Source organism: Dipodomys ordii, unplaced genomic scaffold (assembly GCF_000151885.1).
Source record: "Dipodomys ordii isolate 6190 unplaced genomic scaffold, Dord_2.0 Scaffold25, whole genome shotgun sequence".
Classification (NCBI taxonomy): Eukaryota; Metazoa; Chordata; class Mammalia; order Rodentia; family Heteromyidae; genus Dipodomys; species Dipodomys ordii.
The window spans coordinates 21,343,969-21,361,025 of record NW_012267241.1 but is presented as its reverse complement, the minus strand read 5'-3'; the positions used below and the strand labels follow the sequence as shown (position 1 = coordinate 21,361,025).

Here is a 17,057-nt window from a genome sequence, read left to right as displayed (position 1 = left end):
GGTTGTGGGGCCTGAACTCTGGGCCTGGGCACTGTCCCTCAGCTCTTCAGCTCAAGGCTAGCGCTCTACCACTTGATCCACAGCGCCACTTCTGGCTTTTTTCTTTTTGCTTATGTGGTGCTGAGGAATTGAACCCAGGGCCTCATGCAAGGCAAGCGCTCTGCCACTGAGCCACCTTCCCAGCCCCCAAAATGTAATTCTTTTAAAAAATAATTTTATTTATTTTTTGTGATTATGTGGTACCAAGGAGTGGAACCCAGGGCCTCATGCATGTTAGACTAGCAGTCTACCATTAAGCCACATTCCTTGCCACATGAATACATTTCTTTTTGGACAATGTCACACCTTTGCTCTCCCAGTTTTTCTCTCCTGTCCCCCACCCACAAAGCTGTGTAGTGCATTTTCAATATAGTGTCTAATGAGAACCACTGCTGCATTTCTTCACCCTTTGTCCCTCCATTTCTGAGCCCCCAGCAACCCTCTTATTTAACTGGTGAGGAAAGAGAAGCTTAAGGAGGTAAAGATAGGTCTTATATTTCTCAGGCTCCAAAGGCTAATCCTGGAGTGGACATTCACTGTATAGATCTAACTCCTTTATGAGGCAATATAATGACTTTCCAAATAGGTAAATTTATAACAAATGGTTGACTTCACTCTGTTTTTGTGTTTAAGTTATGACCGGTTTTAATCAGCAGATATTCATTCATAGCTTACTATTTGTTAGAGACTGCTAGAGAAGATATCTTCAGGGGTAGGACTTGAAATGGTGCAGAAAAAATATATTGAATTTGGATGGACAGATGGGAAGAACAGTATGAGTATATAGCTACACTAGAACAAGCATGATAAGAAATGGTGAAAAATGGTCAGCCTTTAGTGGAGGTATGTGTTAGTGAGTAGTGCATGAATAAGGTTGAGTAAATTCAATGAGATAACATCCAAGATGATGGGGGAGCGATAAAATTTCAGAACCAAACTGTGTAAATAAGGAGACATATCAAAGTGTTTTTCCCCTCTCCTGGGTTGGTTCTAGGGCTTGAACTCACTGTCCCTGAGCCTCTTTGTGCTTGAGGGTCATGCTTTACCACTTGAGCCACACAGGTTTTTGTGTGGTTAATTGGAGATAAGAGGCTCACAGGGACTTTTATGCCATGGCTTCGAACCATGATCCTCAGATCTCAGCCTCCTGAGTAGTTAGGATTACAGGCATGAGCCACCAGCATCTGGCCAAAATATTTTCATATCTCTCTGTTTTTGTTTTGGCAGTCCTGGACTGAACTCAGGTCCTGGGCACTATACCTGAGCTTCTTTTGCTCACGGCTAGCACTCTACCACTTGAGTCACAGCACCACTTCTGGCCTTTTCTGTCTATGTGGTACTGAGGAATTGAACTCAGAGCTTCATGCATGCTACACAAACACTCAACCAGTAAGCCACATTCCCAGCCCTTGGTGCCTTATTCTTTTGTTTAGCTTTTCCACTCATAGCTAGTGCTCTACCATTTGAGCCACACTTTCAATCTGTCATTTTGCTGGTTAATTGGCCAGCTTCACATTGGGATCCTCAGATCTTGGCCTCCAAAGTAGCTGGGATTATAAGTATGAGCCACCAGCACCCAGTAAAACACTAGCATGTATAAGATGACACAAGGGAAAACCTAAAATGAAAAGTCTAGTTAGAAACTTCCCTGACTTACGTGCTTGGAAGGTGGCTTAGTGGTAGAGTGCCTGCCTAGGCTGCATGAAGCCTTGGGTTAATTCCTCAGTACCACATAAACAGAAAAGGTTGAAAGCAGTGCTGTGGCTCAAGTGGTAGAGCACTAGCCTTGAGTACAGAGAGGCTCAGGAGCAGCGCACAGGCCCTAGGACTGTCCAAAAAAAGAAAAAGAAAGAAACTTCCCTGATTTAAAGTGATAAGGATCTGTATCATTAAGTGTCATTTGAAATAAGAGCTGTTGAGAATGACTGGCAAGTGATTCCCTTCCCCCTCATAAATATTTCTTAATTAGACCAACTTTTGAAGAATAGTACATTTTTCAGTAAACAATAAGCAAAACCTCTCCAATTGGTCATTTTTGCTTTTATAGAAATCTACCAGAGAGGCCTTAAACAACAAAAATATCAAGCCATTGTTGAATACCTTCAGCCAGTTACCTGGCAGGTAAGATATTATTGTCTGTGAAAAGTACTTGCCTAAATATTTATATACTTACACTGAGCTGTTTAAGAAAAATGACATGTCTTTTGTTTTTAATAGTGAAAATGAAAAAAAATGTACCCTTGACCAGGCTTTCAGAGGTGTTCTAGAAGAAGAAATTGTAAGTATATTTTTCCCCTGGTTACAGTTTTGCTGACACATTAATAAACTCTTATTAGATGATTGCTTTTATCATTAGAATGTATATTCAAATATGACATTTTTTTTACTAGCTGCCTTGTGAAAGCTGACTTGATCTTCAGAGTAAGAATTAGATCATAATTAAGCACAGGTGCAGTGTAAACATTTGGACATAAGAAAAATTGACATGTAATCTTAATAAGCAAAAACTAGAGAGCTGAAGGTAAATCTCTCTGTTTGCTGTACAAGGAGTTGCATATCCTGTACTGACATAAAAGATTGAATCAAAGGACATTCAACTTAGGAATGTCTAGACTTCCATTCCTTCACTTTCCTCTATCATCCTTCTTTCCTCATCAGTAAGGGTTCCTTTCTTGGTAAAGAAATTTGGTCTAATGATAAAGAATCTGCATTTATTTGCCATGAGTGGGACTCCCAAATGAAAGGACATTTTTCAGCAGCTGATTTTTTTATCATGTATGTTGACTTTAAGAGCTAGATTCTTTTCTCATAGTCATAATACTTTGTATTTTTCAGCCTTAGGAACTTTTCGATTATGAGGGAAATGCCATTCTTTTAGTACAAAACAACATAATGAATGTTCAATAATGATTAAGCACTATCTTCCTCCTCTCAGACATTTGTCAAATATATTAATTGATGCATCAGTATTAATGTCAGTATTCAGATCCTATTTTGCTTTGTGCTTCTAATTTGAGTTATAGCCTTATGGACTTAGTCTTGCTAATGTATCCATTTCCCTGAGACTATTGGATTTTAATTGAACCACATGCTTATTGACATATTTCTACATATATTCATTTTAGAAGAAAACTGTATCTTCTATAAGAAATCTCTTGTGTAACAATTAAATGTTAAAGAACATGTTTTGATTGTTACCAAGGTAGTCTGAACTCATCTAAATTAAATTATTTCTCTTCTGTTGGTAGATAAATCATTCATCATGTGAAAATGTTTTAGCTATTATCTCTCTTGCTATTGGGGGAGTAACTGAAGGTAAGTGGTTTAAACTTCTCTGTATACCTCTCTGAGTCTTATTCTTGATTTTTTTTGAAGTTTTTAATGGTTGTTTTTCCTTTTATTTATTGCTCATGTGGTACCAAGGAATCAAACTCTGGGCCTTATGCATGCTAGGCAAGCAGTCTACCACTAAGCCACATTACCTGCCCTATTCTTATTTTTCTTTAATCTTACTTTTTGTGTATGTGGTGCTGCTGAGGATCAAACCCATGGCTTCACACATGCTCCACCACTGAGCTATGTCCCCAACCCCTTGTTCTTTTTTTTCGTTTTATTTTTGGGTTTTCTGCCTTTTTTTTTTTTCTGTTATAAAGGTGATGTACAGAGGGGTTACAGTTACTTAAGTCAGGTAAAGAGTACATTTCTTTTTAGACAGTGTCACCCCTTTCCTCGCACTCTCCCAGTTTTTCGCCCCATTCCCATACACAAGTTGTTCATTTTTAAGTTCTGCCTGACTCCCACCTTTGCCAAGAATTTAGCTCTTATCAAATTAGTTTGCACTTACTTCTCTGTTACCCATTACTCATTTTGGTACTTTCTTCTCCAGTTATATCATCCTATCAGTAAATATTTTGAGTATTTACTATTCTTTCTCATGGTCATGGTACCAGTGCCTGGTAATAAGCTAAGACTTGAAGACTGGTTAATGAATAAGGTGTATTCTCTATCTGTGAGGAGGTAATCCTTTGTAATCCTTGCTATCACAGTTTGAAGCCAGTTTATACAGGAAAATCCATGAGACCCTGACCTCCAACTAACCACCAAAAAGTTGGAAGTAGAGCTGGGAGCTCAAGTGGTAAACTGCTAACCTTGAACACAAAAGCTCAAGGACAGTGCCTAGGCCTTGAATTCAAGTCCCAGGATGGGCATACACACACATTTAATGGTATCATCATGCTTATTGAGTGCACATATCAGAAATTACCTAAGTGTGTCCCATTTGGAGCTTTTTAGGTTGCTTTTATTTCTTGTCCTTTTAAATAGGTATGTATGACTGTATGCCTCTTAAGGCTATTCTTAAAAATTATTTTTCATAGGCTGTTTTACTCTATAGTTTAAACTTTTAAATTGTGCCTCACTTGAAGGTATTTGTACTGCATCTACACCTTTTGTGTTGTTGGGAGATGTTTTGGATTGTCTTCCTTTGGACCAATGTGATACGATATTCACTTTTGTGGAAAAAAATGTTGCTACTTGGAAATCAGTAAGTGCTTTAGTTTCTTTTTCTGCCATCATTATCTCTGTGTTGATCTAGAGCTCTGAAGATAGTGGAGGGGGGGGTTCTGACATTTTTAATATTGTGAGTTGTCAAAAACTTTGTTTCTGTAAAAGAGTTATTACATACTGTGATTTGGGGGGAGAGACAAATAACCTTTTGTAGAGAAAAATTTGAAGTGTAAGTCGGGCGCTGGTGGCTCATGCCTGTAATCCTAGCTACTCAGGAGGCTGAGATCTGAGGATCGCAGTTCAAAGCCAGCCCAGGCAGGAAAGACCGTCAGACTTCTATCTCCAATAAACCACCAGAAAACCGGAAGTGGCGCTGTAGCTCAAGTGGTAGAGCGCTTGCCTTGAGCTGAAGAGCTGAGGGACAGCGCTCAGGCCCAGAGTTAAGCCCCACGACTGACAAAAAAAAAAAGAAAAGAAAAATTTGAAGTGTAGATTTGAGCAGTAAAAATTAACTTGAAAAAATACTTCAGGCCAGGCCTGATGGTATACTACAGTCCCAGTACTCAGGAGCCACAAGTAGGAAGATACTGAGTCCTAGACCAGCCTAGGCTGCATAGTAAGACCCTGGATTTAAAAATGTAAAGAAGTCAGATGGAAACAGGTTACTCAAAATCATACTATTTACTTATTTTATTTCATTTAAATGTTCTTAACTCAAAAAAAAAAAGGGAAAAGTAGCACAGTAGATTCTCCGTGTATGTTAGTGTTCTTTAATACCTTAGTTGTAGTTTATATTAAAAAGTGTGAGAACTGAAGGATAGTAATTTTTGTCTTAATTTCAGAATACATTCTATTCTGCTGGGAAAAATTATTTACTACGTATGTGCAATGGTAAGTAATTCAGTTAAAAAGTGATTTTTTTAAAAAAAATGTAAATGTAGCCCCAAACAGGTTTATTAAATACTAGTATTATTAATGTTTTAAAGATAATTTACTAAATAAATAATATTCTCATTTCTTAAAATTAGGTGGGTACTGGTATTCACACTTGTAACCTACCTACTCAGGAGTTTATGATCTGGTGGGTTGCAGTTCTAAACTAGCCTGCGCAGGAAAGTCTGAGAGACTCTATCTCCAGGGCTGAAAACATGATTTAAGTAGTACAGCACCGGCTGAGCAAGCAAAGATGAGGCCTTGAGTACACACAACAAAAGGAAAACAAACAAAAATTGATCATTTGCTTTAGACTATTCATTTTCTAGGTGCAAACTCAAGAAAAGTTTTTTAGATTCAGTAAAATTCATCTTCCATATTGCACTTACTTTGTTCCTAATTTATAGTAGTTTTGAGAACCATTATTTTAAGAAAATATTTGTACAAACTGGTTAAGAAATTTATGTGTTATTATAATAACTATAGAATGATCTTTTCTATGTAACATTCATTCCCATACATTAATAGATCTCTTAAGAAGATTATCAAAGTCCCAGAATACAGTCTTCTGTGGACGAATTCAACTCTTTTTGGCCAGACTTTTTCCTCTATCTGAAAAGTCAGGTAAGTGGGTTTTTGTTTTGTTTTGTTTTGTTTTTATTGTGAAAATACCGTACAGAGGGGTTACAATTACATGGGCAAGGTAATGAGTACATTTCTTATCAAGCATTGTTTCCTCCTCCTTTGTTTCCCCTTCCCATCCCTTCCCATCTCCCCCTCTGTACTCCCCCACGCCAAAGTCAGGTAAGTGTTTATACATTAAGTTCTTTTCAGGAATTATTTTTTCAGTTCTTAAGATCAAAATGTATCATAATAAGAAAAATGATTGTAGAAAACTGAAAGATGGCATAGAAATTGTTACTTCTTTTGTATAAATAATCCTTGATCATTGATTTTTTTAAATTCAAAGCTTATTAATATGCAATTTAATCATACTGAAATATGTATATATGAACTAGCCTGTCTATATTTCATTTTATAATGTAACTCAGTTTTTCTGTTGCTACTTTTTCCTTCAATCACTACTGTTTAGCCATAGGTACTTCCTCTCATTTGATTTTTTTCTTACAAATTTTTGTGAAATATACTTATGGAAAGATATGTAAAGCAAATGTAGAGTATAATAATTATGAAAACTACAAACTTTATATAACCACTGTTGTCCAGTTTCAGAAATGGAACACGGCCAGTTTTTCATAACCTTTCCTGTCTGCAGATTGTTTACACCAGATTTTAATATTTCTTTACTTCAATTTTCCCTGCCTTAATACAAGACTAGGGACAGGCGCTGGTGGCTCACATCTGTGATCCTAGCTACTCAGGAGGCTGAGATCTGAGGATCGAGGTTCAAAGCCAGCCCGGGCAGGAAAGTCCGTGAAACTCTTTTTTTTTTTTTTTTTGGTCTGGTTGTGGGGCCTGAACTCTGGGCCTGGGCACTGTCCCTCAGCTCTTCAGCTCAAGGCTAGCACTATACCACTTGAGCCACAGCACCACTTGCGGCTTTTTTTTCCCCTGCTTATGTGGTGCTAAAAAATCAAACCCAGGGCCTCAGGCATGCAAGGCAAGCACTCTACCACTGAGCCACCTTCCCAGCCCTCCGAGAAACTCTTATCTCCAATAAACAACCAGAAAACCAGAAGTTGCACTGTGGTTCTAGTGATAGAGCACTCACCTTTGGCTGAAGAGCTGAGGGACAGTACCCAAGCCCAGAGTTCAAGTTCCATGACCAACAAAAAAAAAAATAACAAGACTAGGAACCATCTGCTTTATATATTCTTGTAAGGATAAATAAATTAAAATACATAAAGAGCTTACAACAGTGCTTGCCGGTAGTTGGACTTATAGTATATGCTTGTAATGAGTTATATGCGCTCTGTTTTTGTCATACCATACATAGGCTGTTTTTTCTTTCCTATTTGTTTTATATACTCAGGATTAATATAGACCCACTTTTGTATTTATAACTTTCCATCTCTGATAATATTTCCTTAGACTTTAGCACAGATCTGATGCCTGAAAATCTTTATTTCTCTTTTTTTCTTGTAAAATGGTTCTGGTAAACTTACAGTTCTAAGCACTAAATAAAAGATTTTGGCTTGTCAGATATAATCTTTAAAATTGTGTGTTCATCACTAGGGTTTTGTTTTGTTTTGTTTTTTGTTTTTGTTTTAGTGGCAGTACTGGGGCCTGAACTCAGGGCCTGGCTGCTTTCCCAAGCTTTTTTGCTCAAGGATAGCACTCTACTACTTGAGCCCCAGCTCCACTTCTGGCTTGTGTATGTGTGGTTAATTGGAAATATGAGTCTCACAGATTATCCTGTCTCGCTATTTTTGAACTGCAGTTATTAGATTTCACTTTCTGAGTAGCTACAGATCTCTTGACTTTTTTGAGGACAACTATACATTTTTTTCTCTGATCTAAAATTTTCTTTTTTCTTTGGTTTTCTTTAGTTTTACTATGAATCTATACATGGCCTTTTTATTATGTTTAGAATTGTGGACATCTAAGTCTATAGGGTCTTAATTTGTAAAAAGTTTAGCCATTATCTCTTTAAATGTGTATATTTTTTTCTCTTCTTAAATGTCTGATTAAGTATATATTGTATCACTATTGTCACTTTTTCTTTATAATTAAAAAAAAATCTAATGGTCTCTCTCCATGACATTTTGAAGTAATTTTTTAACTGTTTTCCAGGTATCTACTTTTTCAGCTGTTGTTAATCATCTGCTGGCAAAGGATTTTTTTTTTGGGGGGGGGTGTCAGTCGTGGGGCTTGAACTCTGGGCCTGAACGCTGTCCCTCAGCTCTTCAGCTCAAGGCTAGGACTCTACCACTTCAGCTACAGTGCCACTTCGTTTGTGGTGGTTCATTAGAGATAAGAGTCTCATGGACTTTCCTGCCCGGTGTGGCTCTGAACCATGATCCTCAGATCTCAGCCTCCTGAGTAGCTAGGATTACAGGTGTGAGCAACTGGCACCCAGCAGGAATTTTTTTATTTTAGTTATTATGTCATATCTTTCATTTTCAGGAGAACTTTTTATTAGTCTACTGTTAAACATTTTAGTTTCTTATTCCCTAGTAATGTTTGCAAGCTCTGTGTGTCCATGTTTCCCAATGCCATGGGAGAAAGAGAGAGGGGAAAAGCGAGAGGGAGAGTAAAAAAAGAAAAAGAAATCTATATTTGTTAGTTGTCATTCCCCATTCACATCAGTCCTTACTTTCTTCCTCAAGTCCTAAGCAACCATTAGTCAACTTGTTAATTTTCTTTTCTTTTGACAGTACTAGGGTTTGAACTCATAACCTTATATATACTTAACTGGGCAGGTGCTCTACCACCGATGCTTAAATTAATTCTAACAACATTTTTCTATTCTGGGCATGTAACATAATTAGGATAATACAAGATGTGTTCTTTTGTGGATACCTTCTTTCACTTAGCATATTTTCAAAGTTTTTATGTGAAAGCATGTGTCATTACTTCATTCCTTTCTGTAATGGTAGCACATTCTATAAATGATACCACATTCTATAGCTATAAATAACACTAGATTTTGATTATTTACCACTTGATAGATTGGATTGTTTCCATTTTTTTACTGTTATGAGTAATGTGACTATAAACATTTGTGTACAGGTTTTTGTGTGGATTTGTCTTTTGGTGTTTTTGTTTGTTTGTTTGTTTTGCTTTTTTTCTGTCAGTTGTGGGGCTTAAACTTAGGGCCTGAGCACTGTCCCTTAAGCTTTATTGCTCAAGGCTAGTGCTCTTCCATTTTCAGCAACTTTGGCACCACTTCAGTTTTCTGGTGGTTAATTAGAGATAACAGTTTCATGAACTTTAATGTCCAGGCTGGTTTCAAAGCTCAATTCTCAAATCTCAGCCTCCTGAGAAGGTAGGATTATAGGCATGAGCCACCAGCACCCAGCTTGTATGGATGCTATGTTTCCTTTGGATATATACTTAAAGTAGAAATGCTTTACTTGCTAACACTTAAGTTTGAGTTTTTCCTGAAGAAAGAAGAGATTGTGTGTGTTAAGAGGGGAGGCACAGTAACTCTAAATGTGTGAAGAACTATTTGTTTTATAACAAGACTGTACCAGTTCTCAGTCCTGTAGTAATGCACGTAGGTTCTAATTTTGTCACATCCTGTTGTTACTCTCTTTTTGGTTATTGTCATCAGTATAAAGTGATATCTCATGGCTTTTATTTGCATTTCCCTAGTAACTATTTGTATTAAACATTTTTATATGTTTATTGGCCATTTATATTTCTTTCTTAGATGGATTGCTATCCTTTTCCCACTTAAGTAATTTGTATTTTTATTGTTGTACTCATTTAATATTCTGGACACTAGATAGACCCTTAACAGATGCAAAATGTTCAATATTTTCTGGAGATATCTGTGGGGAGTTCAGTCCCTACTGGTTGTGGGGATTGAACCCAAGTCCTGGAACATGCTGAGCACACACTCTTTTTTTGTTGTTGTTGGTTGTGGGACCTGAACTCTAGGCCTGGGCGCTGTCCCTCAGCTCTTTAGCTCAAGGCAAGCACTCTACCACTGAGCCACCTTCCCCACCCTGAGCACACACTCCTAACATTAAGCTACAGCTCCTTACCACCTGTTTGTTTTCTTGATCTCTTAATACCACAAAAGTTTTAAATTTTGCTAAGATTTATCTATTTTCTTTTGTTGCTTGTGCTTTTTTGGTGTCTTATCTAAACTACTCTCTAAGCGTAGGTCACAAAGTTTTTTGTTTTTGTTTTTTATTGCGAAAATACTGTACAGAGGGTTTACAATTACGTGGGCAAGCTAGTGAGTACATTTCTTATCAAGCATTGTAGCCTCCTCCTTTGTTACCCTTCCCTTCCCTTCCCATCCTCCCTCCCCCCAGGTCACAAAGTTTTGTTCCTATGTTTTCCTGAATTTTAGCTCTGTGATCCATTTTGAGTTCATTTGTATATGGTATTAAGTAGAGATTCAGGTTCTTTGCATGGATACCAGTCTTACCACTAATTTTTGAAAAACTATTCTTTTCCTATTGAATTAGCAACTTACCTTGTTTATACTTTTAAAATATCAGGATAATTACCACTATAGGGCCTTGGTGCTTATTTGTAAATCCTTCTATTAATGTCATTTTTTTGTTTTGTACTTATTGTTCCATTTCCCTCCCCTTTCCTGTTCTCTCCCCTCCTCTCCCCATTTCCTCCCTCCCCCTCTTTCTTCTTTCCTTCCTTCCTTCCAACATCATCTAAGTAGCCCAAGTTGGCCTCAATTCCAATCCCTTTACCTCACCTCCCATATAATTCGAATAATAATGTCTGCTGCCATGTTTAGCTTAATGTTGAATTTTTTTTTGTAACACCAGGGTTTGAACTCAGGACCTTGCCTCTTGAATGCTGGGATTACAGACATGAACCACCACTTCCAGCTTAAATGAATCTTTTTATGCAATAACTATACAAGAACAAATCACAATGCAATATAAATTACATCAGTTCAGCAGGGTATAAGTAAATATAGTTAATGAAATATAGTTTCTGAAAACCACACTTCTTACTGTCAAAGAAGTTAAAAGATAAGGGCTGTGAAGGAAGCTTAGTGGTAAAGTGCTTGCCTCACATGCATGAGGCTCTGGGTTCAATTCCTGAGCACCACATAAACAGAAAAGGCTGGAAGTGGCGCTGTGGCTCAAGTGTGCTAACCTTGAGCTAAGAGCTGAGAGACAGCATTCAGGCACAGAGTTCAAGCCCCATCATGGGGGGAAAAAAAAAAAGTTAAAGCTATGTAGGTAAGCTCTATACCACTTGAGCCATGCCTCCAGTACTTTTTGCTTTACTTTTCAAGTACGGCATCACAGTTTTTGTCTTAGCTGACCTCAAGACTTTGATCTTACAGTCTCTACCTTCCAGGTTGCAAGAGGTTACTGGCATGTGCCAACACCTACCTTGGTTTTTACCCTAGGGTCTTACCATCTTTTTACTTGGGCTGGCCTCAAACTGCAATCCTTCCTTATAAGGGTCTCAAGGAGAGACTCTTATTAGTTCTCTAACAGTAAGAAACATGGTTTTCATTAGATTTAACTATAATATATTTACTTATTTGTTAAATACCATGTTCAATTGATATAATTTATATTTATTAGTGAAAGTATAAATGCTCTGTTTTGCATTGCATGGATTTGTTCTTGGTAGCTCATGTCTGTAATTGCAGCACTCAGGAGGCTGAGGCCAGAGAATGGTGAGTTTGAGACTAACCTGGACTATATAGCGCAAGGCCAGCCTGAGTTACACAGCAAGATTGTCTCAAAAAGAAAATAAGATGGCCTATTGTGATCATTTATGTACAAGTGTGGAATATTTCTGACTTGATATTTTGCTAAATTACAGATTTAGAATTTCATTTTTTTGGATTTAGGTGTCAGTGGATTTGCATTGAAAGAATTTTTTTTTTTAATAGGACTTAACTTACAGAGTCAGTTTAACCTGGAAAATGTTACTGTCTTCAATACCAATGAGCAGGAAAGCACCTTGGGTCAGAAGGTAAGACTTACAAAATCTTACAAAAGATATTTATAAAAAAATATTTTGTGTGTGCTGGTCCCAGGCTTGAATTCACAGTCTGTGCACTATACCTGAGCTTTTTTGTTCAAGGCTAGTGCTCTTCCACCTTTTTGGTGGACAATTGGTGATAAGAGCCTCACAGACTTTTCCTGTCCGGCTGGCTTTTAACCATAATCCTCACTCAGATCTCAGCCTCCTGAGTTGCTAAAGTGCCAGTTACTAGCACCTAGCTCATTTTTTTCTTTTACCTGTTATTTCTACAACAATTTAGATCTGCCCTTTAATGTCTTTTTAATGTACATTTAATGTACTTTTTTTTTTGAGTTTGAACTCAGGCCCTTACACTTTCACGTGTTTTTGTTTGTTTGTTTTTCTTACTCACTGCTATATGTGCCATACCTCTAGTTCCTTAATGACCCTTGATAAGTCTTTTTTATTGTTTGTGCATTACTGGGGCTTGAACTCATCTCTTTCACTCAAAGATGGCACTCTACTTCCAGGCCCCATTTATAGCCCTTTGCTAGTTAATTGGTTATGAGGCCCTCCAATATTTCTGCTAGGGCTGGTTTTAAACCAGGATCCCCAGATCTCAGCTTCCTGAGTAATAGTATAGGTATGAGCCACCAGCACCCAACTTTGATAAATCTGTTAATAGATATATCAAAATCCCATGTCAGTGGACACTTAGATAATCTCTAGTGTAAAAAATTGTCCATAGCATTTCAGAGAATAGTATATATTGTTGCTAAAATATGTAGGTAATTCTTTTGTCAATACTGGGGTTTGTTGTTAGTCTCTTCCATTCAGCCATGCCTCTTGCCCCTTTTTGTGCCATCTAGGTAAGTGCCTGGACCACTATCTGCTAGGATAAAAAGTATATGCCACAATACCCAGCTTTTTTCTGTTGAAATGGAGTCTTACCGATTTTTCTGCCTAGCTGACCTACACCACAGTCTTCCTAGTCTTCTCACCTATCTTAGGATAACATGCATGGATCATCACACCCAGTGAGATGGGTTCAGACAAGAGGCCTCATAAACTTTTCTCCCCAGGCTAAACTGTGATCCTTCAGATCTGAGACTTTCAAGTAGATAACTAGGATTACAGACAAGAGTTACTGGCTTGCTTATTTGAAACTTTTGTCATAACTGTCACCCAGTTCTCAAAATGGCTATGCCCATTTATTTATTATTTATTTTGCTATGTTAGGGTTTGAACTTAAGGACTGTTATGTAGGTACTCTACCACTTGACCACACCCTCATGCTTATTAGCATTTATACTACTACTATTGACATAGACTACCTGCCCACTTTCCATAGCCTTGCACCAATCCTGGAAAGTACGAATTTTTTTAAACTCTTTCCTAATTGATAAAAATATTTGAAAATTAAGTTTTTTTGTTTTACATTTCTTTGATTATTGTCAAAGTTAAAGAATTTATATGTGGACTGGAAGTTTTCTTCAATGAATTGCCTCTTAGTATATATTTCTAAAACATTTACTATAGACTAGAGAGGATCTTTTGGCCTTGCTTTGAGACATAACTAGTTTGAGACTCCCCCCGGCCCCCACTAGTCCTAGGGCTCAAACTCAGGGTCTGGGCACTCTCCCTGAGCCTCTTTGTGCTGAAGACTAACACTCTACCACCTGAGCTACAGCTCCACTTCTGGCTTTCTGGAGTAGCTTATTGGAGATAAGAGTCTCATGAGGACTTTTCTGCCTGGACTGGCTTCAAACCATGATCCTCAGATCTCAGCCTCCTGAGTAGCTGGTGTGAGCCATGGGCTTGGTTTGAGTCTTAAGACTGTGTTATGTTCTTGTCATACTTTTCGTATGTTCTTGGATCCTATCATATAGAATTCCCATTGACTTAAACATTATAGATCTGGATAGTTACTGTAACTAGACATCTCTAAATGGTTCTCAGAGTGTAATTGGCCTAATATTGTAGCATTTACCTTCTGGCTGCTTCATGACAAGCTGTCCATTTTTTTAAATTCAGCACTCTGAGGATAGAGAGGAAGGAATGGATGTAGAAGAAGGTGAAATGGGAGATGATGAAGCTCCAACTACTTGGTAAGTTTTTAGAGCTTAAAATTTCTTAATTTACAAATATAATTCTTTAGTAACCTATCAAATACCATATTAAAGATATAAACAAGGAGGTAGTAAACAGAGCTTATAGATTTAACATATTTGTGTGTATCTATACATATGTAGGTATATATTCATATAAAGTTTTATGTGTATAAAACTTTAATGTCTAATAATAAATCCTAAGTCGGGCAACAGTGGCTCATGCCTATAATTCTGGCTGCTCAGGAGGCTGAGATCTGAGGATCGCGGTTCAAAGCCAGCCTGGCAGGAAGTTCCTGGAGACTCTTATCTCCAAGTAGCCACTAGAAAACTGTAAGTGGTGCTGTGGCTCAAGTGGTAGAGTATTTGCCTTGAGCTGAAGAGCTTGGGGACAGTGGCCAGGCCCAGAGTTCAAGCCCCATGACTGACAAAAAGTAAGAAATACTGTGTCGTTAATAGGCTGTATCAGTTGGTTTCCAGCTAGTTCATTGTTTCCTTAGACTGCCATATGCATGTGCCTAGTATTTAGGAATTCCTTCCCTTCTCCCTTCCATTAAACTTGTAGACCCTGCTGCCTGTGGGTAATAGACTTCCAATGAAATGGAAGTGGTAAAAAACTTCCTTTTGCACTGTCTCTTGTCTTTGCTCTTACTACTATGTCTTTTCTCATCTTCTATAGGCCTTGAGTCTTCTTTCCAAATAGTTTCCTCAAAGTACTAGTAGGAAGCAGTGAGGAAGATAAGGAAGATATAAAGAAAAATTTTTTCACTAGTACACTTCCAGGTGTAATCAAAAGAATTTCTGTTATTACTGCTAAAAGACCAAGAAGGGATTCCTCTGTCTTCCCAGAGAAATTCATTCCAGCTATCTCAGATTTCAAATTCAACCACATATCCCCAAATTAAACATTTAGAAGTAATGTGGCTCCAAGTTTATTCTTTTTTTTTTGGGGGGGGGGTCCAGTCATGGGACCTGAACTCTGGGCCTGGGCACTGTCCCTCAGCTCTTCAGCTCAAGGCTAGTGCTCTACCACTTGAGCCACAGCACCACTTCTGGCTTTTTTTTTCTTTTTGGCTTAGTGGTGCTGAGGAATCGAACCCAGGGCCTGATGCATGCAAGGCAAGCTCTCTACCACTGAGCCACCTTCCCAGCCCTCCAAGTTTATTCTGAAGACTTCATAGTCTTGTGACCTTGAGCAACTTAATTGCTCCCTACAATTCAGTTTTAATTTTTAAAGATGCTCACTATAGTTTTTTGAGAAAAATGTCAGAAGTAATCTGATAAGGCATTTGTTAGTTATTATTGTTACAGTTGTTGATGTTACAAGTAGAGAATGGAAAGCACTTCAAGAAGTATCTGTTCAGTGACCAGTAACTACCTGTTATTTAGCTGTAGTTGCTATTTTTTTAGAGGCCTATTTACTTAAGCACAGTATAGATGGAGTAGGTTTTTGGGGTCTGGCCTGAACAACTCTGGGCTAAGGTAGTAGAATTTTAAGTAACGGGTTGCCTAAAGTGTAAACAAAGCCCCTAAAGACATTTTGATTATGATTATTTACTAATCCCAGCTGCAGAAAAGTTCCTTAAATAGGACCTAGCACTCAGCTGTCTGTCTCTTGCAATCATTATTTTTCTGCATGAATGAAGAAAGTATGTGGAAATTACTTAGTAAGCAACCATCTCACTACATAGTCTTGGAATTGTAGTTTGCAGAACAAGACACGTTACCCATGATTACTTACAGTATGAAGTCTATTTCAGATTTGGTTCAAATGCCTTAGTAAAAGTATCTCAATAGTTGAAAAAATCAAGTTTTATAGAGTATTTTTGCTAAAATACTTAAAAGACAATCTATGGTTTTCGTTGTTGTTGAAATTGAATTTTGCTTTGTTGAAGAGGCTGAACTGAATTCCCAAACTTAGATACTCTCTTGCCTCATCCTCAAAAATCTACTTAGCTGGAACTTAATCACAGTCAACTAGACCTGGCTTCAAACATTCTATTTAAGATAGTTAATCTCACCTCTAATTTTTTATTATTTACAAATACCTTCAATAGTTAAGTATGCTTTGTGTGGATAAATAGGGAATGTAAAAGTTTCTATGGAATGGTGACAGTGGAAGGTAAATTGCAGTAGATGACTTTTGAGTAGAAAATAATGAAGTAATGGTATGGACTATAGACCATTTAAGAAGTTTATTTAGCTATGAAGGAAAAGCAAAGGAAAATATAACCATCATGAAAGTAGCTTTTTAAAAACATTTGTGCCTCAACTGTAAAAGTTCCCTAGCTGGATGCCAGTGGCTGACACCTGTAATCCTAGCCACTCAGGAGGCTGAGATCCAAGAATAGCTGTTTGAAGCCAGCCCAGGCAGAAAAGTCTATGAGACTCTTAACCTCCAAGTAAATGCCAAAAAGCCAGAAAGTAGCTCAAGTGGTAGAGCACTAACCTTGTGCAGAAAAACTCATGGACAGCATCCAGGCCCTAAGTTCAAGCTCCAGGTCCAACATTCTGCTCCCTCTTCCCCTCCCCCCAAAAAAAGTTTCCTAATGTATCTCAGTTTGGAGCCCACCCAGGCAGACATATCCAAGAAGGTCTTCTCTTTAATTAACCAGCAAAAGACCAGAAGTGAAGGTGTGGCTCATATAATAGAATGTCAGCCATGAGCAGAAAAGGCCAAGTGAGAGAGTGAGGTCCTAAATTCAAACCCCAGTACTACAATCAAAAGGTCTGTTGGGGGGGGGAGGAGAATGGGAGGGCAGGGATGGTAAGGGGAAACAAAGGAGGAGGCAACAATGGGGCTGGGAAGGTGGCTCAGTGGTAGAGCGCTTGCCTTGCATGCATGAGGCCCTGGGTTCAATTCCTCAGCACCACATAAGC

General features: G+C 38.0%; 1 protein-coding gene across 1 annotated transcript in view; it reads left to right on the top strand.

Moving 5' to 3' along the window:
• The window catches only part of Thoc1 (THO complex 1), a 45,862-nt gene that overhangs the window by 7,727 nt on the left and 21,078 nt on the right, over window positions 1-17,057 (top strand). Inside the window, exons 4-11 of the mRNA XM_013014825.1 lie at window positions 2,087-2,160; window positions 2,257-2,317; window positions 3,288-3,354; window positions 4,464-4,582; window positions 5,388-5,436; window positions 6,007-6,102; window positions 11,996-12,078; window positions 14,104-14,177. Of these exons, the coding sequence (XP_012870279.1) occupies window positions 2,087-2,160; window positions 2,257-2,317; window positions 3,288-3,354; window positions 4,464-4,582; window positions 5,388-5,436; window positions 6,007-6,102; window positions 11,996-12,078; window positions 14,104-14,177 (623 nt within the window). The remainder of the gene's footprint in view (window positions 1-2,086; window positions 2,161-2,256; window positions 2,318-3,287; window positions 3,355-4,463; window positions 4,583-5,387; window positions 5,437-6,006; window positions 6,103-11,995; window positions 12,079-14,103; window positions 14,178-17,057) is intronic.